The sequence below is a fragment of the Sinocyclocheilus rhinocerous genome, unplaced genomic scaffold (assembly GCF_001515625.1).
Source record: "Sinocyclocheilus rhinocerous isolate Xijiao unplaced genomic scaffold, SAMN03320098_v1.1 scaffold298, whole genome shotgun sequence".
In the NCBI taxonomy this organism is placed as follows: Eukaryota; Metazoa; Chordata; class Actinopteri; order Cypriniformes; family Cyprinidae; genus Sinocyclocheilus; species Sinocyclocheilus rhinocerous.
The window spans coordinates 641,147-666,557 of record NW_015650702.1 but is presented as its reverse complement, the minus strand read 5'-3'; the positions used below and the strand labels follow the sequence as shown (position 1 = coordinate 666,557).

Below are 25,411 nucleotides of genomic sequence, written 5' to 3'. Positions count from 1 at the left end.
ATATACAGTGGGGAAAATAATTATTTGATCCCCTACTGATTTTGTAAGTTTGCCCACTTACAAAGAAATGAAGGGTCTATAATTTTTATGGTAGGTTTATTTTAACGGATAGAGAGAGAATATCAAGCAAAAAATCCAGAAAAAAAAACGCTGTTCAAAGGTTATAAATTGATTTGCATTTCAGTGAGTCAAATAAGTATTTGATCCCCAAGCAAAACTTGGTGGAGAAACTCTTGTTGGCAAGCACAGAGGTAAGACGTGTCTTGTAGTTGGTCACCAGGTTTGCACACATCTCAGGAGGGATTTTGTTCCACTCCTCTTTAAAGACTCTCTCTAAATAACGTGTTTTTCTGGATTTTTTTGTTGATATTCTGTCTCTATCCATTAAAATAAACCTACCATAAAAATTATAGACCTTTAATTTTTTTGTAAGTGGTCAAACTTACAAAATCAGTAGGGGATCAAATAATTATTTTCCCCACTGTACATATATTAAGTAAACAAAAACTTTTATTTTGGATGCGATTAATCGTTTGACAGCACTAGTAATAACTACATACATTTTTACTTTAACTTAAAATTATTTTATTTCAATTAGTTGCCACTGACAAATATATAATCTTTTTGTTTTACTGTGTAAAAACTTACCTCATAAACAGCCAGGTCTATTCCCGCATAAGGGATGATTCCCAACATATTGGGAATATAACCTTTATAGAAGGCTTTCAGTCCCTCCTTCTTAAATATATGTTTAGCACAGACCTTCATACCAGAGTACTGACCCGTCCTTCCCAGGGCAAGACGAGTTTTTAAAACCTTAAACACACAAAAAGCTTTGTTTAAGCTCCAAGAGATCTAAACAAAGCAATGCTTTAGAAAGTCATCATCAGCTTGGTTAGGTTTCAGTTTCTGCGATGGCAGTTAATAATTAAAAACCCTGGAAACATAGTTTTTTAAAATTTGTACATTACAGAACATGATACAAAGAATGCATGGAAGGTCTAGTCATAGCTTGTTTAATAATTATTCTTGAAATGAAATGAAAGCTTTTGTTTACTCAAAACAGTGCTCAAACTTTATTCCTAAATGACAGTTTATGCTCTTACCTCCATGGGGTAGATGCTGCTCTGAGCAATAGCTCCTGCTAGAGACCCAGAAACCAGCCTCTCCAGGATTCCCAACGTCTCCTGATTGCTGCCAATCAGCCGCTTAATCTGAAGAACAGGGCAAATGAGCTTTAGAGCTCACAGACAAAAATATCAAAGAGAGAAAAAAAAGCAAGGTTTTTCTCTCCCTCCAAAGGTTTTAAGCCAGATAATGGTATGATGTTCATTAGTCATGAGGGCATTTTTGCTTCACTGAAGCTGATGTTTTTTCTGAGTGACATGCACAAAAATAATGACTCATAACTTGAAGACTGTAGCAAGGAGAGTCAAAAGGTTGGTATCGTTTGATAGGAAATGTTCTGTACTTTCAGTGGAAAGAAATATTTCATTTGGACATTCTCCTGCTGAGAAATAGCTGATAAAAATGTAAGAAAAAGTTCGAGTCAATATCAATATCTCAGGACAGAAATAAGGTAGAAGGAAAATTCTTTTTTGGTGATGTTCCCCAACATGTGTGCTGTATGTGAATTTTGTGGTGATATCATGACGTAATCAAAAGTTACAGCATTTGGAACCAAGGTAGCCCGCCTCTTAGCCCTTTACAGTTTTGAAATAGTTGTTTTGAATTTGAAGTAATGCCTCACTCAGGTTTATTCAAAGCCCCAAACAATTATGCTTGTTTTATTCTACCCCATGAGACCTTTCAAACGACATATGACACATGACTATCTGAGCTGTATGATGTTTCTAACATATTAGAGTACATGGCACAAAAAACATATTTTGTAAATTATGAAATTTTTTTTTTGGTCATTTATCAGCAAATAACTCGGCACTACTTTGGAGTTAATCAAAGTGGCTACATGCATTGTAAAGCTCAGATTTTCAAATGATATCCATTTTTTGTTGATCAAGGCAGTGGTTTGAAAAATATGATTAGTAATATTTTCACAAAGGGGGGGCGCCCCGCCCGCGGTACACTTCGTTTTAGAGGGACTGCTCAGCGCTCGTTAAGAGTTGATCAAAATAATTACATTCTTTAAAAAGCTGAGATTCTAACCTTTAAAATGATACCTATTTCGTGTTATTCCATTCAGGGGTTGCTTAGTAATTTGATTATGATTTTTTTCGTGTGGGAGGTGTCCGGTTTAAAGGTTTAAAAAAGTTTATTTAATCACATAAAAAGATCAGCAAAAGAAAAGCATCCGTTTCTTCAAAAGTTTTTTTTAAACATTGTGGAAAAATATATTACCATTGCATTATTTTAAACATCCAGGATTATAGTTCTCCGATTTTGTAATTGCCGAAAGATAGCAAGAGATAACAACAACAAGCTACCTGCTCATACGCCATGAACTTGATAGCAGATTCAGGCGCGATCTTCAAAACGTTGATACCATTCCCTCGCCACAGCGACCGAAGTCCACCCTCACGGATCATTTGGGTGAATCCTCCGGCGATGCCCATGGAGTTGCTGCGTGACGCATGAACCTGCCAACACCATTGCAGTGGTGAAATGTCTCAATTTGCTTGTAAATTATTTCATTTAAGCATTTTAAATGTAAGTTTACTTCAGGTAAGGTAAGCTTTAAGGGTAGCTAAGCTACAATGTCCTGTATAGTCTTATACAGTCATACACTGAAGAATTTAAAAATGGAGAATTTTAAGATCCACCAAACTGAAACTAGCCTCACTAAGGCATTTCATAATGTGCATGGTCATCCACCAAGGCACTCATCCAAAGAACAGAACATCATGTACCATAGTGACTCAACAGTACACTTACTACAGTAGCAGTGTCCCTAAAGCAATCGAAGATGTAGTCCCTTCATAAGCAGCACACTGGTGACATGGGATCTCACTAACACTAGGATTTTAGCTCACAAGCCTAGATGGTTCTCATGAAACAAATGCTGTGACGTGAACTTGATCAAAAGTGTCAATTTAGACATTAATAATGTTAATAAGAAATGTTACTTGAGCACCAAATCAGCATGAAGGATCATGTGACACTGAAGACTGGAGTAATGGCTGCTGAAAATTGAGCTTTGCCATCACAGGAATAAACTACATTTTGAATATTCAAATAGAATAAAGTTATTTTAACCTGTAAAAATATTTCACATATAAATAACATGCGTCTTAATAATGTATAAAATATAATTGTATAAAGTAATATATGTCTACCCTAATATAATATAAATCTAAAAATATATAATGTAGGTTTCCAAACTTAACTGTGTATTATTCATTGATCATATGATGTGTGCTATAAGTTCTGTACAGGTAGCGTCAGGGGGTCTCATACCTGCATGAGAACCTTAAGGCGGTCCAGGGGTGCGGTGCAGGTACGGGACACAGCACCAGCTCCACCTCCTGCTACCAGGTGTCGCCACAACATCCCCGTTTTCTTCTCCTCTGCCGTAAACTCATCAGGGACCAACATACTTTCCCCTACATCAAATATCTGCACAGAGGAAATGACATCATGTGGAGTGAGATTACATGCACAAGAGAATTTAATGAATGGACAATCAACCAGTTAGATGATCCATCAATAGGACTAGAAAAATTATTCTTGCGTTTCTGTGCTACAGAATCTCGAGATTACTGCATACTAAAAGATGAGAGGTATCGGTCTTACTCTTTTCCATGGATATTTATACATTTAGTTCAGTCCTTTTTATATCATCCAGCTTTAATATGACGTTAGATTGATCTTCGAGTAATCAAAAGTTACAGCATTTGGAACCAAGGTAGCCCGCCTCTTAGCCCTTTACAGTTTTGAAATAGTTGTTTTGAATTTGAAGTAATGCCTCACTCAGGTTTATTCAAAGCCCCAAACAATTATGCTTGTTTTATTCTACCCCATGAGACCTTTCAAACGACATATGACACATGACTATCTGAGCTGTATGATGTTTCTAACATATTAGAGTACATGGCACAAAAAACATATTTTGTAAATTATGAAATTTTTTTTTTGGTCATTTATCAGCAAATAACTCGGCACTACTTTGGAGTTAATCAAAGTGGCTACATGCATTGTAAAGCTCAGATTTTCAAATGATATCCATTTTTTGTTGATCAAGGCAGTGGTTTGAAAAATATGATTAGTAATATTTTCACAAAGGGGGGGCGCCCCGCCCGCGGTACACTTCGTTTTAGAGGGACTGCTCAGCGCTCGTTAAGAGTTGATCAAAATAATTACATTCTTTAAAAAGCTGAGATTCTAACCTTTAAAATGATACCTATTTCGTGTTATTCCATTCAGGGGTTGCTTAGTAATTTGATTATGATTTTTTTCGTGTGGGAGGTGTCCGGTTTAAAGGTTTAAAAAAGTTTATTTAATCACATAAAAAGATCAGCAAAAGAAAAGCATCCGTTTCTTCAAAAGTTTTTTTTAAACATTGTGGAAAAATATATTTACCATTGCATTATTTTAAACATCCAGGATTATAGTTCTCCGATTTTGTAATTGCCGAAAGATAACAAGAGATAACAACAACAAGCTACCTGCTCATACGCCATGAACTTGATAGCAGATTCAGGCGCGATCTTCAAAACGTTGATACCATTCCCTCGCCACAGCGACCGAAGTCCACCCTCACGGATCATTTGGGTGAATCCTCCGGCGATGCCCATGGAGTTGCTGCGTGACGCATGAACCTGCCAACACCATTGCAGTGGTGAAATGTCTCAATTTGCTTGTAAATTATTTCATTTAAGCATTTTAAATGTAAGTTTACTTCAGGTAAGGTAAGCTTTAAGGGTAGCTAAGCTACAATGTCCTGTATAGTCTTATACAGTCATACACTGAAGAATTTAAAAATGGAGAATTTTAAGATCCACCAAACTGAAACTAGCCTCACTAAGGCATTTCATAATGTGCATGGTCATCCACCAAGGCACTCATCCAAAGAACAGAACATCATGTACCATAGTGACTCAACAGTACACTTACTACAGTAGCAGTGTCCCTAAAGCAATCGAAGATGTAGTCCCTTCATAAGCAGCACACTGGTGACATGGGATCTCACTAACACTAGGATTTTAGCTCACAAGCCTAGATGGTTCTCATGAAACAAATGCTGTGACGTGAACTTGATCAAAAGTGTCAATTTAGACATTAATAATGTTAATAAGAAATGTTACTTGAGCACCAAATCAGCATGAAGGATCATGTGACACTGAAGACTGGAGTAATGGCTGCTGAAAATTGAGCTTTGCCATCACAGGAATAAACTACATTTTGAATATTCAAATAGAATAAAGTTATTTTAACCTGTAAAAATATTTCACATATAAATAACATGCGTCTTAATAATGTATAAAATATAATTGTATAAAGTAATATATGTCTACCCTAATATAATATAAATCTAAAAATATATAATGTAGGTTTCCAAACTTAACTGTGTATTATTCATTGATCATATGATGTGTGCTATAAGTTCTGTACAGGTAGCGTCAGGGGGTCTCATACCTGCATGAGAACCTTAAGGCGGTCCAGGGGTGCGGTGCAGGTACGGGACACTGCACCAGCTCCACCTCCTGCTACCAGGTGTCGCCACAACATCCCCGTTTTCTTCTCCTCTGCCGTAAACTCATCAGGGACCAACATACTTTCCCCTACATCAAATATCTGCACAGAGGAAATGACATCATGTGGAGTGAGATTACATGCACAAGAGAATTTAATGAATGGACAATCAACCAGTTAGATGATCCATCAATAGGACTAGAAAAATTATTCTTGCGTTTCTGTGCTACAGAATCTCGAGATTACTGCATACTAAAAGATGAGAGGTATCGGTCTTACTCTTTTCCATGGATATTTATACATTTAGTTCAGTCCTTTTTATATCATCCAGCTTTAATATGACGTTAGATTGATCTTCATTGGTTTTGGGTGGCTGTATTTCATTTTTTTGATCCTCAAAATACAGAAACTGTAATTATGAATAATGACAGAAATCCAGAAATTTTATTTTTTAAATCAAAGTGAAATTACTCTTCTGTGAAAAATATAAGTGCGAGTTATCTGTTCACCTGGGGACACACAGTGTTAGAATAATCCATGAGGTGGACACATCTACCTCTCCTGGCTCAAAAAGGTCAAGTCAGTGACGTCAGAGCACCGTTGATCTGTTTAACAGGATCAGACAGTGACCCCCTTTTGTCCCATTCAGGAGTATTTCAAGTGCAAGAAAACAAATTTAACTAAGTGGGCTTAGAAGGACTGAATGACTGAGGTGGCAGCACATCACCAGTTTAAATGAGATGTGTGGTGAATGCAATTAACACAGAATACAAAGACTGTAAAAAGCACCATAACCCCCTCAATGAGAGAAAGTTGGCGCTAAAAGCAAAGCTGGAAACTTTGAACTGTAAGGCACATGGCAGGATGGTGTGGTTTAGTTTTACCGTAGAGTGTTTCCAGTAGAGGATGATTTCAGGAATGTTGTCAGCAGGATGAAGCAGATGGTAATCTCTCCATTCATTCCAATCAATCGTCATCGTACCGTTTTTATCCATACTGTTCAAATTAAAAGACAAAAAGAGACCAAAACTAAATATGTCAGGAACTTCTTTGGCTTTGGGTAGCAGCTTCTTATTTAAAAAAAAGACCAGCTGAGCTTACACTTTCTAAAATGTATACACACTTCCATAAAAAACGGCTTAGATTTGCAAAACCTCTACTGAAATTAATCATGTACAGTCAAGCAGCTAGAAAATAAAAATTATTCACATGCAAAAATGTCCCTGGTTTCAGCATTTCAGATCTATCGCATTTAGAATTCTTCTTTAATAAAGTAATTTACGAAAGCTTTCTTTTGCTAAGAGTTTAGTTGTTATTTGTCAAAAAATCCTAAAATATAGGCATCATTAGCTTACTTAATATTTCCAAAGCACTACCCACATGAGACAAAATAGCTTCTGAGAGAGAGAGAAAAAAAATTACCTCAAAAATGCAAAATGAAAACAGCACAGATGAAACAGCAGATGAAATGAAAAAGCAGAGCAAGGCAAACATGCAGGGATAAGACCACTACTTACTACATTATAGAGGCACATATATAACCCCTCCTTATTCTGATAAGATGAGCAGAGAGAGAGAGTGGGGGTGGGATCACAAGAAGGAGAGAGTGATAAAGAAACAGAGACAGAACGCGTACGACCAAAGACATTTACACACAGATGGAAAATAAAAAATAACTTTTATTATTGTATGTGCTGCAATTAGTTTGTATATGTGATTCTGGTTTCTTTTAGGAGCTCTAAAATGAGCTCTAAAAAACTCTTGGGTATTGGCTCGTCAAAGAATGTCAAATAAACATGCTGAAAAATCAGAACCAGGAGACGGGTTGTATAACACGTGCTGTTTTGAGGCGAGGGTTCCCAGTCAGGTCTGAATTATTAGCTGTGAATAAAAGGCTAAAGAGAATGAAGGGGGTTGGACAGATACAATCAATAAAACAAATTACCTCTTGAGGATCTTTTCAGCCTGTTCCTCAGATATATGAACCCCGAGGTCTCTTAGTGACTGCATGATCTCCTGTGAATCTATGCGACCTGCAGTTTTAAAAGGAAACGTGATTTTCCAAAGGTGGCCTTAATATGACTTCATATGACATAAGACAAAAAGAAAGACGACAAAATGAGCATTAAAGAGACTAAAACACCTATAATTCAAGACAACGCTCGTAATAGTTCACCAATACACTACTAACATACTTACCATCGTTCTTTTTGTCAAGGCTCTTGAAGACCAGCCTCAGTTTCTTCTCATGGTCCCTCAGGTAGTGCACAAACTCCTCAAAGTCCAACTGACCATCCAAGTCTTTGTCTCCAGCCTTGACGATTTTCTGAAACACATACACGCTGGAATCAACATCAAAACCTGAGGACAGAATCAAGCCAGGTCATTTTTGAGGTCAGTGAGCTGGTGCCGTTCGGGGTGTTGAGCTAATGGGCCACTAGGGACAGACATATGGTCTTTGTTTGTTGAAGAGAGTATTGATAGGACCATGCTGAACATTCTCATGAGCATCAGCTTTATGAAGCCCATCCTGACAACGCTTGACCTTTAGGACATAAGCTGTCTGAACCATTGAGCAGTGTATAATTGAAGCTAATGGAAAGGGATGGAGAAGATGAATTAATCATTAACCTGAAGTGTTCTGGAAAGACACAAACAAAGCAAATGTGTTTCCAGTTTTAATAGCAAATCAGGCCCATAGCGTGATTCCTGGCTGATGTTGCTCTGACAGTGTGTGACAAAATTACTGGTCTGTCCACTACTGCACTTTTTCAACCACAAGCAAAAAAACTAAACTGAACACCCACCCAGTGACATCAGCATTTCGTAATGTGCCACTGAAAACCAGATCACGGAGTCAGATCATTTGTTTTATGTTGCTGTCCATTATGAGATTATGGACTTGTGCATAATAACACCTTAGTAAAAACAAAGAAAAAGTGTCTTAATAAACTAAAATTCACAACTACATGAGCTACAATATCTTAAAATCCAGTCACGAGCCCATATAATCCACAAATAAAGTGCTTTTTTTATGGGCCCTGCTACAAGTTTGTTTTGCGATTCGGCCCGAATCAGTTCTCTAAAGTGTTTTTGAAAAATCACATACCCTGCCTTTAATAAACTAAAATTCACAACTACATGAGCTACAATAGCTTAAAATCCAGTCACGAGCCCATATAATCCACAAATAAAGTGCTTTTTTTATGGGCCCTGTGCTCATTAAATCTATACCACCAAGAAGAAGTCAGAGAACATTGTTAACCTTCTGAAGTTGACAATGCAGTCATTTTCAAATATAAAAAATCTGGAGAATCAGATGAAAGACAGAAAGAAATACTTGCAATCTGAATACTACATTTTATAGTGTTCATAATAAAGTTGTTTTGGTTTACAATTACTACTTATTGGCATTTTCTGAAAAAAAAAAAAGAAAAGTCACTTGATGTCTAAGTCATTTAGCCATAAAAATGAAAGTGAGCTGTAACTCTGTGAAGGACACAGGAAGGGATTCTGAAAGCAGTTCAAACACGGAAGTCAAATAATCTGGATTAAACGGATTCATCCCATTACAAATTCTGACATGAATGGGCAGAACACAGAGCTCTTGGTTCACAAGAACTTTTTGACCATCTAAAACAACACTGATTTTCTTCAATTTCTTTAAATCACAAAACCCACGGATTACATTTGAGACCAGTGTTGTTAACCAAAAGCAACCTAAAACTATTAACAATCATTTTTAGTAACTGAAATAAATCTGAAATTAAATAAAATATAAATATGATTAAAAAACGTAAAAACTGAATAAATGAAAATTAGAAATGGTGCATTGGCAACTGAAATAAATATGTATTAAATTAGTAAAATTAGTGAAGTACTAAAATTAATAAATTAAAACTAAAATAAAAATTAATTAATGCAATACGTAAATAAAAAAACAAATAAAAGTGACAAAATCACATAAAACTACTAAACGTTAAAAATTAATATACAAAATAAAACATTCCACACACTACACAATCGTTTTTAACATAATAATACAGATGACATACCTTTCGCCAATTCCTGTATGAATCGAACTCTTGTGATGGAAGAAATAAACTCAACTTGAAAAGAGACTTCAACTGCGCCGGTAAACTATCGGACTCAAAATACTGTAATTCTATCCGTTCTGAGATATGGACAGGCACGTAAAGACACAAACACAACATGTTCAGCTAAAAAAAAAATTAAGAAATCAATAAAACTAAAAACTTGAAGGCAATGTAAGAAAGAAACATATGTACACGGCTCTCGTCTGTTCTTGAAGCTATCAAGACCGTAACGCTGGTATTTCTGTCACATGTGATTAGGGGACGTATAAATCCCTCCCGTTTCGAGGCTTGTACTGCGAACACTGCTATGTAATTGGCTCACGTCATATACAGCATCACCTTCTTACAAGCTTACCGAAGTATCTGTCTTAAAGATTGACAGCCATGCAACTGCAGGTTTCTGGAATATTCATATAATTAAAATAAGGAAAGCACACAGCATCTTATTCGACTACTTAAAAAAAGATAACTCATCTAATTCAACCTTTTATTAAAGAGAAAAGAAAAATAAATTGTGAAATTTCAGCTCCCATAACATTACTTACCACTTTCAATGCAAAAATTGTGCCACTCATAAAAATCTCCAATGCAGTCCTATGAGACATCAGTAAAGCTTGTCAAATCTAGCAACAGTAACCAAGGGCTTAGCAAAGGGTCAATTCAGCAACAACTAATTAGTGAAATTGGTAGTCAGGATAAAACATGAAACAACAACAGTTATACCGCTCAGTATGTGATTAATCTTGTTTGTCCCTAGATAACAGATAACTGAATCTGATCATTCACAATGTAAAGCGGTCTAATCCTGTCACTAGCATGTGATCATTCCCTAATGAGTCTGACCAGGTTTCCGACATTGGGCCTGACTATACAATAATAATATTTAGAGAGCAAGACTGTCTGCAACCCACTAAAGATGTGAAGCAACAGTTTGGGGGAGGAGAGAGAAACATTCAAATGCGTGGGACATGTCTAATTTGCAGAAGTCTAAAAAAATTCACACCAATTCATTGCTGACTATCTGCTGTTTGTCTGTTAAAAGCTGCTTGTCAAAAGCGGTCACTGGGATGGTGCCTTTTCAAAAAATTACTAATGTGTACCATTTAGGTACTGATATATATACCTTTAAAGTACCAATATTCACCCTTAAGAGGTCAATAAGATACAAAAGTGTACCTTTTGAAAAAGTAACGACCCAGTGACAGCTTTAGTACCATTTTTTTCTGAGAGTATATAACAAAAACACAAACAAATGGGATTATAGAACTTTTCCTGCTCCTTTTTAACCACCATACTGACTCAATTTCAGATCATGTGCAGATATCTGTTGTAATATCTTAAATTATTTTACTAAAATAGGCCTTTCTCAGACGCCTAGATCACATGAAGCCAATTTGATTTAAAAATTTGCATTTCACTCATTTTCCATATGCAAATAATGAGATGTGAAATATCACTCATAGCTCAGTTTTGGAAGATCTAACGGCAGCTGCAGTGACGCGCTGACTTTACCGATTAGCGATTGGCTCCTTCATTCAGAAGGCGGGGCTTCCTGCGATTGAGTGGCCATATTGAGCGTTGCATTTTTCCCCATTCAAAACTATACGAGTGACACGTCTTGGGTATTCTATAGTCTTTGGAAGATCTAAGCTGAAAAGACTTCAAGAATCAAAATATGAAATAAAGTGCAGCAGTTCAGTTGTTATTGTATTCCTCTCAGAAACCAAAAAGCAAAAATATCAATGCATAAGCAACTTTAAAGCCTTTCAACAAATGTTTCTGTTTAATGTGGCAATTCTCTCTGCAATACCTTCTGAAGATCCGTAGGAGGCGCCACCATAATCAGCACTGTAGTTTTCTTTGGAGATACTGTGCTCTTTTCTTGACCGACTGAATCTGCCTTTGTGTCCGGTTCCCTCTGGCCTTCCTTTTTTGCAGCATTTTCTAAGTTTCGTTCCTTTAGTCCGTCAGGTGGCCCTGCGGTATCATGTTGGCACGCTGTTACTCCCAGAAGCCACTGGGACAGGGATGACCAAAATTCCTTGAGCATCTTCATAAAGATGCTCCAAGTCTGTTTGTGTACTTGAGTTTTGACTTGGTCTTCTCAAGAACTACGTCTACAGATGTTGTATGTGCGTATAGAGAGAAACTGCTCAGGCAGTCATATGTGAGGCCAGGAGGATGAGGGCAGATGGGGACACTGCCACACAATTTCCAAAGCTTACTGGCATATCCAACAGCGTTTCCACAGTAACCCGGTGACCAAGTCAAAAAACTTTGAAATGCAGTGAATGACCAGTTCCAATTAACCCGCTCTCATAATCGCCTCAAAATCATTGCAAACTTAGAGCATTTTTCCAAAACAAACCGTCCAGGTAACTTTCCCAAAACATGAAAGTTGAGCGCAACAACACACAAAAAGATGAAGAAAAAGTCATTCACTCTTCAAGTGACATCACTCCACAACTATGACACACTGCACAGTAGCTTAAAACATGAAAAAGACAACTTAACTGGAAGAAGCTGAAATCCTCACAATGAATCCGTTTTTAAAAGTGATTCCATGTTTTAAGCGCTAGTATTTCTTGGGATCTACAAGCTGCTGCAGGTTGGCTGCATCACAGAGCCGGCAAAAAGTGATGCAGTGAAAAAAGCTGCAACCTCACTGCAGCTGTGCCTCAGCCAATCAGAGCACTCCACACTGGCTGCCCCTGTCTGACAAAGCACAGGCAGCCAATCAGAGGATAAAATACAGCCATCTTATGGAGTGATCTCTTTCTCACCCAGCAATGAGGAAATTCTGCTGACTGTTTTTTCTGCCCTGTGCTTTTTTAAGACCTACTGAATCATCAGGATCTCCCTGGTAACGCCTCCAGGGTGATTCCATGCATTTCTAACACTGCAATACTCACCTACACAAATCTACCTCATTCATTCATTCAGCTTGTTGTGGTTCCATTCCTTCGTTGCAAATGCATCTGGGTATGCACAGCAGGACATGTTCATTTTTTATATCCTTCCTCCCTTATTTTACTTGCGAATGACAAGATTCAATACAGCTTATTTGAACAGAATCACTTTCTATTGATTAGACTGAACTACAGCTGCATGAATCGATTTCTAAAAGCGATCCCACTTTTTAAGTGTTAGTATTTCTAGGCACCTACAAGCTGCTGCAGGTTGTCTGCATCTATAGCCGGCAAAAAGTGATGCAGGGAAAAAAGCTGCAACCTCACTGCAGCTGTGCCTCAGCCAATCAGAGCACTCCACACTGGCTGCCCCTGTCTGACAAAGCACAGGCAGCCAATCAGAGGATAAAATACAGCCATCTTATGGAGTGATCTCTTTCTCACCCAGCAGGAAGGAAATTCTGCTGACTGTTTTTTCTGCCCTGTGCTTTTTTAAGACCTACTGAATCATCAGGATCTCCCTGGTAACGCCTCCAGGGTGATTCCATGCATTTCTAACACTGCAATACTCACCTACACAAATCTACCTCATTCATTCATTCAGCTTGTTGTGGTTCCATTCCTTCTTTGCAAATGCATCTGGGTATGCACAGCAGGGCCTTTTTTATATCCTTCCTCCCTTATTTTACTTGCGCATGACACGATTCAATACAGCTTATTTGAGCAGAATCACTTTCTATTGATTAGACTGAACTACAGCTGCACCGCAATTTATTTCACAGAACAATATGCAGATCTCAGGAACCTACGCTTCTTACAATTTACAGTGGAATGCAAATGGTATGCATGTATATGATTATATGCATATGCAGTATATAAAATGAGCAAGTGAGAAACAGACTGCTCTACAGGCCATTCGATTAAACGCACAATACTGACTCGTGCTCCTGCCTTGAAGTCATATTTATCTGTATAGCATTTTTTTGTTATATTAAAGATATAAGAAGTTATATTGCAAAGTTATATTGTAATAGAAAGTCATACTGTAGCATCTACACTGTCAAATCTTTGTTTGAAATTATTCTCTAATATGTAGCCTAATATTAGGTTCAGGTGCCTTTAAATGTACACGTCACAGGTACCAAAATGTACCTTAGTGTAGTGGTTCCCCTGTTCTCCAGGGGGCCCTTGTACTCCTAAGCAAATTAATATGTGACGTTAGAGAGATCCTAAATTATTCACCCAGCCCTTTGAACATGATGAAGGGTCTTGGCTGCTTGCTATTACTGCACCAAATTAAAAATATAAAACAAAAAATACATTTAAGAGAAAGAAAGAAAAAAATAAACGCAAAAAGAGACATGCATGTACATTTTTAAACAGAACATAAAACTCAATATTTTTCTAAAAGGAGAGGATTAGCTACTGATGTTCGATATTAGCAGGGTTTCTAGCAGACTAATGTAATAAGCCACTGAGGGAATGATTTTCTGATGTGGGAGGAATTGGATAGCTCTATATGTGGCAGGATTGACGTCATTCTGCTTGAATTTTAAGCAGTTACTGTGCGATAAGCTTCATTCACAGTCTGTAACCCAATGAAGCCGATATAGACTATAAAGCAGTGAAGTTAATGGGGTGTTTAAGAGCAAATGCCAGAAAAGTATGATTCTGTCAGGTTCAGTGAAAGCCAGCTAAGATGCACACACTATTGTCAAAAGAAAAGAAAGGCTGAATTTAAGTAAAAAGTGTCTACATATACTGTTCCATTAACCCATTTACAGATTCATTTAAAAACTCTTATAATTAAAAACCTTTCTGCACATGCCCATTCATACAACATTTAAAGACCTGTAGCTTCTTATGTAACAAACTATTTTTGAGTGTTTTTGAATAGAAAATCATCCGAGCAGGTCCTGCACTGCATTTGCATTTATTTTCTCACTGCATTTGCAAGTCCAGCATGCAAATCAAGTTCAAGTATCCACAAGTGCAATCCACCTTTGATTATGAAAGTGCCAGTAAGTTATTTTTGCCCTCCGTAATTGAAGCAGCAGATGTCATTCATCACGATGAGAGGTTGTGAATTAAGCAGCAAAATCTTTTGACCTTCATAATTAAACATGTAATAGCACAGTTACTGGTCTATTTAAGCAGTGCCAACAAATCTCAGCTATAGTCCACTAGAGAGGAACTTTCGGTTTTGTTCGAAGTGCTTTTGTTAGTTGGCAAACAAAGGAATACTTGATGCGCAAAATTCTGCAGCCAGGCTTTTGTCCAAGACTGCCGCTATCCAAAAAAGTGTTTGACCTTAAGGAAACCTAGTCAAAAGCTTGTAAAACACACCCAGAGATGAAACTATCTGTAGTGTGGTATGCAAAACATGTCTGTCCTCATTATAAGCCAATGAGTAAACCATCTCTGAAACTCCTCATGAGGTCTCATGACTCGCCTACAGAAGCAGCCCACATTCCAGGTGATCAGGATCCAAGATCCCATTCCCTGATATGCTTTTCCAACAGTTAGCTCAGGCTAATTAATATGAAGTAGTTGTATAACTTATTGTAACCCCTGAAGTAATAAAAGTGAAACCTTTTCTTCCACTTTCACATTCCCCAGATTTCTATTTCGTTTTAACAGATTATGATCACTCAAAGCAGGTTGTGTACATTCTTACCGCACTGTGAATTTCCCAACAGCAACTTCTTGTTTGTGCTTATTAATTATATTGCTCTGTGTGTTCTCGAGAGACTCTTGTCTAGTTACGCATTTCCTTCTTCTTTGGGCAGTTACATTCTAGTCTAGATTCATAGCTAAAAAACATGATAGTGAAAATTATACTGAACTCTGATTAGAAAAGAACATGCCTGTATATGGGCATCCTCTATAATGCTTAGCATATCTGAGGCAAAGCAAAGAAAAACATTCAAGTAACCTTTTGAGAAATAACACACATTTCTCAATAGGTGTGTTATTTCTCAATAATTCTCTCTCTATATATACATAAACTACAGTATAATGTATATTTCTCTGATAACTGTTATATATATATACACATACATATATATACAGTATATATGTGCATGTAAATAAAATTACAAAAAAAGAAAACAATATAAATAATAATAATAATATAAATGAATTTAAACACACACACAAATATATATATATAATATTAAAATAATTGTTCTAGCTAAATAAGGAGAACAGCTTCTTCGTACCTGAAATTAAGCTCAATTTGCCACGTTAAATGTATATTTTGGGTGGACAGAAACCCACACACCTGCCTCAAAATAGAAGATGCTACAAAAAATCCAATTCCTATCATGCCACATAAGCATTGCCAGTGTTCACCCAACAATGTAGTTCTTTTTAGACATATGTCTACATCAAACACGCTGAAAACAACTGTAAACCTTTCTAGGAAAAAACCTCTTCACACAGTGCAGAGAAAGGAAAGGCACAGATGGCATTTGTGGCACTGTGTTAAGCAAATGTCACTCAAATCACCTGGTTTAGTGAGTAACCCCACACAAGAGCTGTGAAAGTAAGAAGCCAATAGCAGTTAAATACATAACTTGTACTTCTGGGGTTTAATAAATAGTGATGCACAAACAAAATAAGTTGAACGGAGTCCTTCCTAAATCTGTCCTCTCTATCAGTGTGATCTGACCTGTAATCCCAGTATAAAGACCTATTATAGTGGGATAACTCAATTGTGTAAAGTGGATAACTCACCTTGAGTTCATGTTCTGTGCAATGGACCCCCAGCTTTTTCAGTCCGATGGTCAGGTCGTTGACACAGATGCCTCCGTCTCCGTTGACATCCAGGATCTGGAAGAGCACCTTGAGCCGATGCTCCTGCTCGGGTCCGCCGCACACCGGGCAGTGATGCGGGGAGTCGCAGGACTCATCATGGCGGTGCTCGGATATTGATGTCGCGGAGCCCAGAGTCCGACCACCTCCACCGGGGTCCGAGCCCTGATACTCCTCCGAGCGGCACTGGCAGAAAACACCGCTGAGCAACGGAGAGACGAACGATCCCCGTTGATGCATGTCACTGAACTCCAGCAATTTAAAGTCTGTCTGTGTATGAGCGCGTGGGGAGCGAGAGTCACGCGATCGGAGCGGCGCGTGTGTTCTCCAGTCAGGATGCGTGACAGATGTGCTTTGAGATAAGCTTCCGAATACGTCTAAAGTGTTATCTATTGCTTTTGAGCCTCTTTACTTCAACAGTTCGTGTGATATGTTCTGGTTTAAGGTTCAAAACTGATCGCGCATTCACTCGCTACAGCGGCATTCAGAGCTCATAGTGATGAGCTGGAAGGACGTCCCACCGGTACTCCGGATTCTAGTATCCTAAAAAGCGCAGGCAAATCGGCGTCTTCCGACATATACATCGCTTTGAATCTCGTTCCGAATATATATTCTTGAGTTTGTGAATTTCCAATGGTAATCCGGTTTGAATTGGCGGTCTGAATGACAGCTGATGCAACGAGAACGCCGGTGTTGGGCGGGAGGAATCTCGTGTTCAACAGGAAATGAGTAACTGGGGGGAGGGGCTTTGAAGTGGGCGGGACTAATGATGTCAGTGATGGACACTTGAAGTTACCAATCACATTAATATAAATTGTCTTCTCGTCACGCCCCAATAGTTCTGGTCCTTTCCACTTTTTTATAGTTCATAAAAATACTAATAATTGTTGTTGTTACTATTATTAGTAGCATTATTACTTAGAATTATTAGAATGAAAATAAAAAATATATATTTTAAGATATATTTTTTAGATATAAATAAAACGAGTAGCTGCGAATAATGAACAGGAATGCTCAATTAATGCAGATTTGTAAGATTCTGCTTTTTATACAGTCTATGGCTTGTATGTGTGTAAATTCCAGATTTATGTGCATGTCAGACAATTATGCTGTTAAATTCTACATTGGTAGCCTACTATTAAATATGCCAGTAGGTAGTACAACTGTTTGTCACTCAGAATCCTACCTCAAGGTCCTCCTCACAGTGATCACATTCAAAAATTTACTTAAGAGAGACACCTGCTGGGGAAATAATAGAATGCAGTTTTCTGCTCTTCAAATTAGGATTTGATGTTCTTTAAAAGGCACTTAACCAATTTATACAAAAGCAAACTCTGATATTGCAAGCAGCATGAAAGTCAGAATTTGTTAAACTTCGTAATATGAACTTTCATTTGCAATCAGTTTGCAATGATGTAGGGTATCTGTGAAGTAACCAGTTTCACAAAGACAATTCTTATGAATGTTTTATGCATAAACAACTCTGTGTTTTTGAATAAACAAACTTTTCTAGTTAACTTCCATGCAATTTACAGGAATTAAATAATTACAGTGTGACAAGGCTGCACATTTGTTGCCTTCCAGAAGACCTACTGAGTAGACAATAATTTAGCACTGACTTAATGACTTACACAGAGCTTGTCTGTTCCCGTCTACACCAAGCTATATACTATAATGATTTACCCTATATCTCCACAGTGAGTACTGCTAGTGTGTCTTCCCTTGTGAATGTGAACTCATAAAACTGCACATACTTTTATATTTTGGTCATGCAGCTATGACTCAGCAAACAATCCCTGTAAGTGAACTAAAAAAAAAATAAAAATCTTGTATTTTTTAATTGTTCTGAAAAATCCAAGTTCCCCTCAGCCTGCAATAACCTTGCAGGTTGTTTTGAATACAGCTACATTTTACAAATCCACAAATCAAGTTCCCCTTAGCGTTTTATAGTGGTGGTTACAGCTCAGCATAAAGATGTTTAATTTGCACACTGCCTTTTAAAAAGTTCACATCACATCTTACAATTATACACAGAACCTCTAAACATGGTTTAATTTTTTTAAATAATGATGCACTCATTAAAGTTTTTTTCTTACTTTGTTTGGTCTGAAGTGAAGGAACAATTTGTCTACATTTTGGCACATTTATTTAATTGGGATAATGCACATTAATGAACATGATAAAAATACAAATGTAAACATGCTGCATTATAATACCATTGCTAATTTATATCCATAAATATAGTCCCTAGGTAACACAAAGACATTACAACAGTATGCAAATATAAATAGGCCATATGACATTATAATTGCAAGTACACCATACTCGAACAAAACAGTGTGCACATAGTTAAAAGTAATCACAAATTCGATTTGCTTTGAGTCACTGCTTAAGATCTTAAAAATATAATAATAATTAATAGTAGGCCTAGTAGTAGAAGTAATAATAATAGTGTTAGTAATGAGTTTATTACTAGAACAGATGAGTGTCTTAATATTTTTATTAATGTATCTGTTTAACAAAGAATTGAAATACAAAACGAACTAACTACAAAGAAAATAATTAATCTACAAATGAGAAGCCTTTAAAATTAGTCGAAGTGTAACATTTAACGATTTACATATTATATTTTACTTCTGAAAACCACTGTTTTTGTATATGCATTTCTAATAAACTAGCAAGTATCCGGCCACGAGATGGCGCTACATTCCCAACAAATCCAAAGCAACGATTTTCTGCTCCAACACATACGCGCGAAGTCCTCTTTATTCTCCAAGTTAGTGATTCTCCTTGACAACACGAACGTTTGTTTTCTGCCTCCCTAGAAACCGCTGATGGTACTTATGGTAACGTTGCTGATTAATCTCTTAAGCCAGTATCGCAACCTACATAATAGCCAAGCTAAACAACGCGCCTGAACTCTGAATGTTTTTCTTTTAACAGTAAAGTCTGGAGTACTGTTGCGTTCTTGTGGATGTAACGGGAGTTTCGAACGCCCTCAGTGAATTGCTCAGCTGTATTTAGGGAAATCCACGCGTCCATGGAGGCGGCGCTTAACGTTACTAGAGTTCAGTTCACTAAAGAGCTAGACAGTTTCAACCCAGCAGTCAGTCTACCTTTGACTCAACGTTAAACAGTTGATTTCGATACGAGTAAGTTAATTCTATTATGGGTCGTTTTCTGAATTGTTCCGTCCAGTGATTTCTATCCATCCTGGCTGCCATATGAAAACTCTTCATCGACGTAAGTATTCAACTGTCTCTATTCAAATTTTCAGTTACGATATTGGAAACAACAGGCGACTACTTTCGATTATTAGAGTGAAAAAATGATGGTCATTTCGCTAGATATTGTCAGTAACTCTCAAAAATCATACAATATTTCTCCATGATTAAATGAATGGTGCCAGTGGAGCACCAGGGATCTTTACACCTGAATATAATGGACTTCTTCAAGGTAACTAACTCTCCAGGGAATGTGTTTGCTTTTCTGTAGAGACTGTAGCGTTCCCGCAGTGCTGCCCCTGTGTTGGTTTTAAGGTAAGTTATGATATACTTTTTAGTGTTTACTTGGTATAGAGCCTGTCTGACCAGTCTGTCTAAGAGTGAGTTTTACACCCTAGGTTCTTCTGGACAACCTCAGTCCTCTCAGAGATGCTGAACCAAAGCACATACATTGAGAAGGACTTCCAAGCACCAGATTGAAAAACAACTGCAGCCATCTCCCTGTCTTCATCTACCTCTGCCTTCAAACATCCAAAGTCCAGTCTCAAAAGAATATGGCGTTTTTAATGAAAAAGAAGAAGTTCAAGTTTCAGATACACTTCACCCTGGAGGAGCTCACGGCTGTGCCGTTTGTGAACGGGATGCTTTTCTGCAAAATCAGGCTGTTGGATGGTGGAGACTTTTCCATTTCTTCATCCAGGTAAGATTTGGGATTCTCTCTGACTGTATTGGACCATGATATCCATGGTTTCTGCCAAATAAAATACTTGCTAGGGCAGTAAAACTCTGGTAACATTTTATAAGATTCTACAGTTTAAAAAAATTACTGTACATTCTAAATTTATAGTTATTTCACTAACTGTAGTAACTTATTGTTTGGATTTATTGTGAATAAAAAATGGTATGATTGTTGATGAATGATGGTAGGCATTGAAAAATGCTCTTTAGAGCTCTAGGATGGGTGGAAAGACATTATTTGTGTGTATTATTATAGATTTTGTTGTTGTCTTTGGTATAGGTTTCATTAAGAGCACTTGTTCAGACCTTCAGTTTTTTCTTAGCCCGCACTGCAGCACTCAAAAATTTCTGAGTCTATTTGAAGTGCACTTAGAAGACCACACAGGTTGCTTAAGGGGGTCTCACATCAAAAGTTAAGAAATTTTTTTAGGGGTCAGGGTCAAACCACTGCCATTCTTTACATTGTTTACCCAGGTAAAAGATTTGCTCTTTTAATCATTGCACACAGACAACCTGAATTGCGCAATCATGTCCATTTCCATGATTTCTTTTGTTCGTGACTAATTCTGAACACATTTCTGCACTTGGACTGTGGTTTAAGATGATAGCACACAGATATCATGTCAGCATTATGATTGTTTATAAATAGAGGCTTAAGCCCATAGTAGGCTAGAGACTCACAGCTGGGCAAGTCTGATCAGACTCAGCCCAATTAGAAGAATAAAGGTGCATTAGTAAATCTGAGTGAATCAGCAGTTGTATATGTAGACAAGTGGGTTATGATTCCACCATATGAATTCCAAAAAGACTCTGATTGGATGAATCTTGTATGTGATGTTCATTGCAGTTTGTCGTCATTTTTAAAACACTTTGCAGCCATGTGATATAGAATAGGGATTGGTCGCAATTAGAGATAATTATGTTTAACTAATGTTCTCATTTATTTAATAATTTTAAACCAAATGTTCACGCTTTTCTGCTATGAGATCTTTCACCAAGCTCTATACACACACACATATATGTTGTGTTCCCATGTTTTATGGGGACATTCCATAGGTACTAACCGTCAGGGCATTTTATCGTGATTTATCGTGAAACCGGTAATCGTTCCAGTTTGTACAGTAATAGTTTTTAAACTGTACAAACTGTATTTTCTGTCGTCCTACACCAATCCTACACCTAAACCTACCCCTCACAAGAAACTTTCTGCATTTTTAGATTTTCAAAAAACTTCATTCTGTATGATTTATAAGCTTGTTTTCTCATGGGGACCTAAAAATGTCCCCACAAGTGAACAGTTTACTGGTATTACTATCTTTATGGGGGGCATTTGGTCCCCATAACGTGATAAATACCAGGTACACACACACACGCATGTATACACACGCACACACACACATACGTACGCACAGTAAACATTTATAATGGTAGAAATGTTTTCTATTTGAACTTTCTATTCATTAAAGAATGCATCACAGTTTTTACAAAAATACTGTTTTCAAAATTGATAATAAAAAGAAATGAGCAGCAAATCAGCATATTACAATGGTTTCTAAAGGATGACGTGACACTGAAAACTTGAATAATGACTGCTGAAAATTCAGCTTTGCCATCACAGGAATACATTACTTTTTAAAATAGATTAAAATGGAAAAGTTATTTTAAAGTGTAATCCTATTTCAACTAGATTTTTGATCAAAATAAATTCAGCCTTTATTTATATAAAATAAAATAATATTAGATATTAAAAATAAAATATGTAATTTTAAATATATATATTTTAAATAATAAAATGGCACCAAACGACAGTGTTTAGTTGATTAGTGGTTTGGATCAGATAATCCATCTAGTTGATTTCAGCATAGCTGAACATGTAAAACTAATAATATTTCCTCCAGAGAGAACACAAGAAACGGTAATGTGTCAGTCTATTTGAAGATCTCTTGTGTTGTGAAGTTGTTTTTAGTGTCATGTGACTGGGGGTGGTGTATTGTGTGGGCGCATTGACTTGCTAGCAGTGCCAGGCACTGAGAGTGCCCTCGTTCTGGTGCACTGAGATGACCTCCGCATTCATTCTGCACAATGCCTTGTGTATCTGACATGAGGAGGTAGAAGAGGGTTATGTCATAAATGTCCAAACACCACCATTCCTCAGATGGGCTGATAGAGAGATTCGATTGCATAGATAGCAGGAACAGAGTGTGTGGTAATTTCAAGGCATAGAAAGTGAAAAAAAAACAAGACAAGAGACAGATAGGAACTAGAAATGGAATGCAAGATTGATAGAGGAGTAATGCACAAAGGGGAAAAAGAGAGTGAGAGAGAGAAAGCGAAAAACTGGACAGAGACTTCAGTGATAGTCCAAACAGAGAGCTGTTTGTCTGACTAAGCCATGGTCCTGTTTCCCTCTGCCCTCCTCCCCTCGCTCATTCTTTTCTCTCTTTCTCTCACGGTTCTTCATCTTTCTGTCCTCTTTATCAGTGTAGATTGAGTTCATGCAGTGCTTGATGGACAAGAGTAAGTTCTCTGAGTCATGACAGACCAAGAATGCCTCATATTATTACTAGAATCTTTAGAGCATCAGTATCATTAAGATCTTGCATCCTTAAGCTGATCTCAGACTCGTTCTGCAGCTTTTCCACGCTTCATTTTTGCGTAAGGTATGGGAGAAATCGGATCAACATGATGATAAAACTTTCTCTGAGGCGGTTAATGAGGATGTGGACAGAAATCATTAGTTTCCAGGGGCTGTCCAGGCTTGCTGAGCGGACGGAGGGCAGTGGAGCTTGAAGTGCTGATAGGGCTGCTTTTTAATGGCTGGCATGGGCAGAGGTGGGTGCATGCAGTTATAGGTCCCATTCAGACATTCACTGTCATGATATGTGAAATACATAACCTTATGTAAACCGGTATCAACGCCGCTGGCTGGCATCATTATAATTTTTTTGGTGCTTCCTGTTTGTGGTTAGAACCCAAACCCTAAAGGATCTAGCTGAAAGGCTGTAGTCTGAGTTATATTCTTGTTGCAGATTTTCCTAAGGTGTATCATTACTGTGGAAGAGGTTATACATTTGCTAAGGAAACAGTTGTGCAAGTGTGTGTGTGTGTGCCCTAGTCTCTCCATTGATGTCAGTTTTTGATGAAATTGCTCTGTAATTGTAATCATTAAAGGGATGCTCATCTCTCTTCCTTCCTGTTCTGTTCCTCTGCCTTCCACAGACGATAAATACTCAGCAGCCATGTGCCTTTGATTCACACAGGTTTATTTCTACACGAGCACTGAGGCCTGTTCACACACCATAGATAAAAACTAAAATGATAACTGTTTACAGTTTTTATATTCATTCTAATTCTTTGAGAATGTGGAAGTTCGCAACAGGCCATTCAGTCAGGCAGTTTTGGGATTATTGGCATTGGCCAGTAATAACCACACCTGTCTGACAAATTAACGGAACTTGTCTAATTTCCTTAGTGGATAATAGAATTATTATTTTAAAGAAATATTATAGATAATATTGCTCAAATTCGGAAATTAAGTGCTGAGCAAAATATGTACTCAAAATGTAATAAAATAAAATATGCTATATCCATTATCCATAAAGGAAATGATACAAATTCTGTCCAATAAAACTCTCTCTATATAAAATGTCAGTAGTAGTAAGTAAATTATATTCTTTTGAAGAATCCTGAGAGGAAAAATCCTACTTTCTACAAAAATGTTCAGCAGCACAACTGTTTTCAACGTTGATAAATAAAATATGACTGTATGTTTCTTGTGCAGCAAATCATCATATAATATCAGGATGATTTTTGGAAGTTTCATGTGACAAAAGTTTAGAATGGTAGTATATACTGTATTTGGTTATTATATAGACATTGACCTTAATGTATAGATATTGGCAGCATCCACTGAAAAAATTTATATCATTGAGCACTACATTATAAAGCCGTTTTTGTTTTACATTTAATATTTTGGTGCTGATTGATGCTTTTAAATGAACAAAGAGAACGCTGAAGGAAGAAAGAGGATCCAGTTTCTCTCTGCTCACTGTGTATTATTGGGACCGGCTTTGACAAATCGAGCAGAACCTCATTCTTGAGATTCCTCTGGAAGAGTTACACCCCGGAACAGACACACAGGTTATGCTAAAGGACAATGTGAGGTTATGAAAATAAATCAGTCTCTTTTTCACTGCCAAGAACCCATTCATGTGCATTCACGGCTGTGGCTGTTTGTGTTCAGTATCTTGGCAACAGGGTATCAAACGAAACCATTGAAAATGTGGCACTTAAGGTATACAACACACACACACACACACACACACACACTTCCACAACGATGCACACCTTTAATGAGCATGTAAGTTAAGATGAAAGGTGTTAAATGGTTTTTATGGTTAAACTAAAACTAGAGCATTAATAAACAGAGGATATAGGATATAGACTGTAGAGTATAGGCTGTATAGCTTTTCTGGCTTTCTCATACACTCAGAGACACATTAATGTCAATATTATATTCATGTCATATATTATATGTCTTATCTGAAACTCCAGATGCAGTCCATTCATACACAGGGAATAATGTTAATATGAGGTGCTTATCTCTCTCCCACAATGCACCACAAAAACAGCACTTTATCTTCTTATTTTCTTTTTTCATGGACATAAAGCGGTCCATAAGATCAGTATCAGGGTGTCTCAGAGTTCAGGAGTTCAATTCTTCTGGTGACTGTGCACACCACAAGGTTGATAGTTCAGGTCATGACATGTGCCATCGGTTTGCTTACGCAACACAAGCAGGCAAAGGGACAAGGGTCTCATCCCATACTGGCCGCCGTGTTATTGGGCTACAACTGCTCAATGAGATTAGCAGCTGAGTCTCAGCGGTGCACCTGCTCTCAGCGGGGCAGACTGAGGCTCCTAAACCGCCTCCCGTAAACACTTTTTGAGACAGATTGCGGTGAACCAAACAGATGTA

General features: G+C 37.4%; 1 protein-coding gene and 1 long non-coding RNA gene across 5 annotated transcripts in view; one reads left to right on the top strand and one right to left on the bottom strand.

The window, feature by feature from the left end:
• Window positions 1-17,148, bottom strand: part of slc25a25b (solute carrier family 25 member 25b) — a 20,965-nt gene extending 3,817 nt beyond the window's left edge. For 2 of the 4 annotated variants that reach the window (XM_016517621.1, XM_016517622.1), the window contains exons 1-8: window positions 16,394-17,148; window positions 7,849-7,975; window positions 7,595-7,682; window positions 6,534-6,645; window positions 5,593-5,751; window positions 4,623-4,775; window positions 1,107-1,214; window positions 649-816 (exon numbers count right to left, since the gene is read on the bottom strand). In XM_016517621.1, coding sequence (XP_016373107.1) covers window positions 649-816; window positions 1,107-1,214; window positions 4,623-4,775; window positions 5,593-5,751; window positions 6,534-6,645; window positions 7,595-7,682; window positions 7,849-7,975; window positions 16,394-16,711 — 1,233 coding nt within the window. In that variant the 5' untranslated portion in view covers window positions 16,712-17,148. Of the gene's footprint in view, window positions 1-648; window positions 817-1,106; window positions 1,215-4,622; window positions 4,776-5,592; window positions 5,752-6,533; window positions 6,646-7,166; window positions 7,203-7,594; window positions 7,683-7,848; window positions 7,976-9,704; window positions 9,866-16,393 lie in introns of those variants that run through there. The other 2 variants (XM_016517620.1, XM_016517623.1) reach the window with 2 other exon arrangements.
• A 2,051-nt stretch (window positions 17,149-19,199) lies between these two features.
• Window positions 19,200-23,806, top strand: LOC107712385 (uncharacterized). Its single transcript, XR_001636788.1, has 4 exons — window positions 19,200-19,714; window positions 19,967-20,010; window positions 20,094-20,395; window positions 23,653-23,806. It is a non-coding gene; the product is annotated as an uncharacterized LOC107712385 (long non-coding RNA).
• Window positions 23,807-25,411: the final 1,605 nt, after the last annotated feature.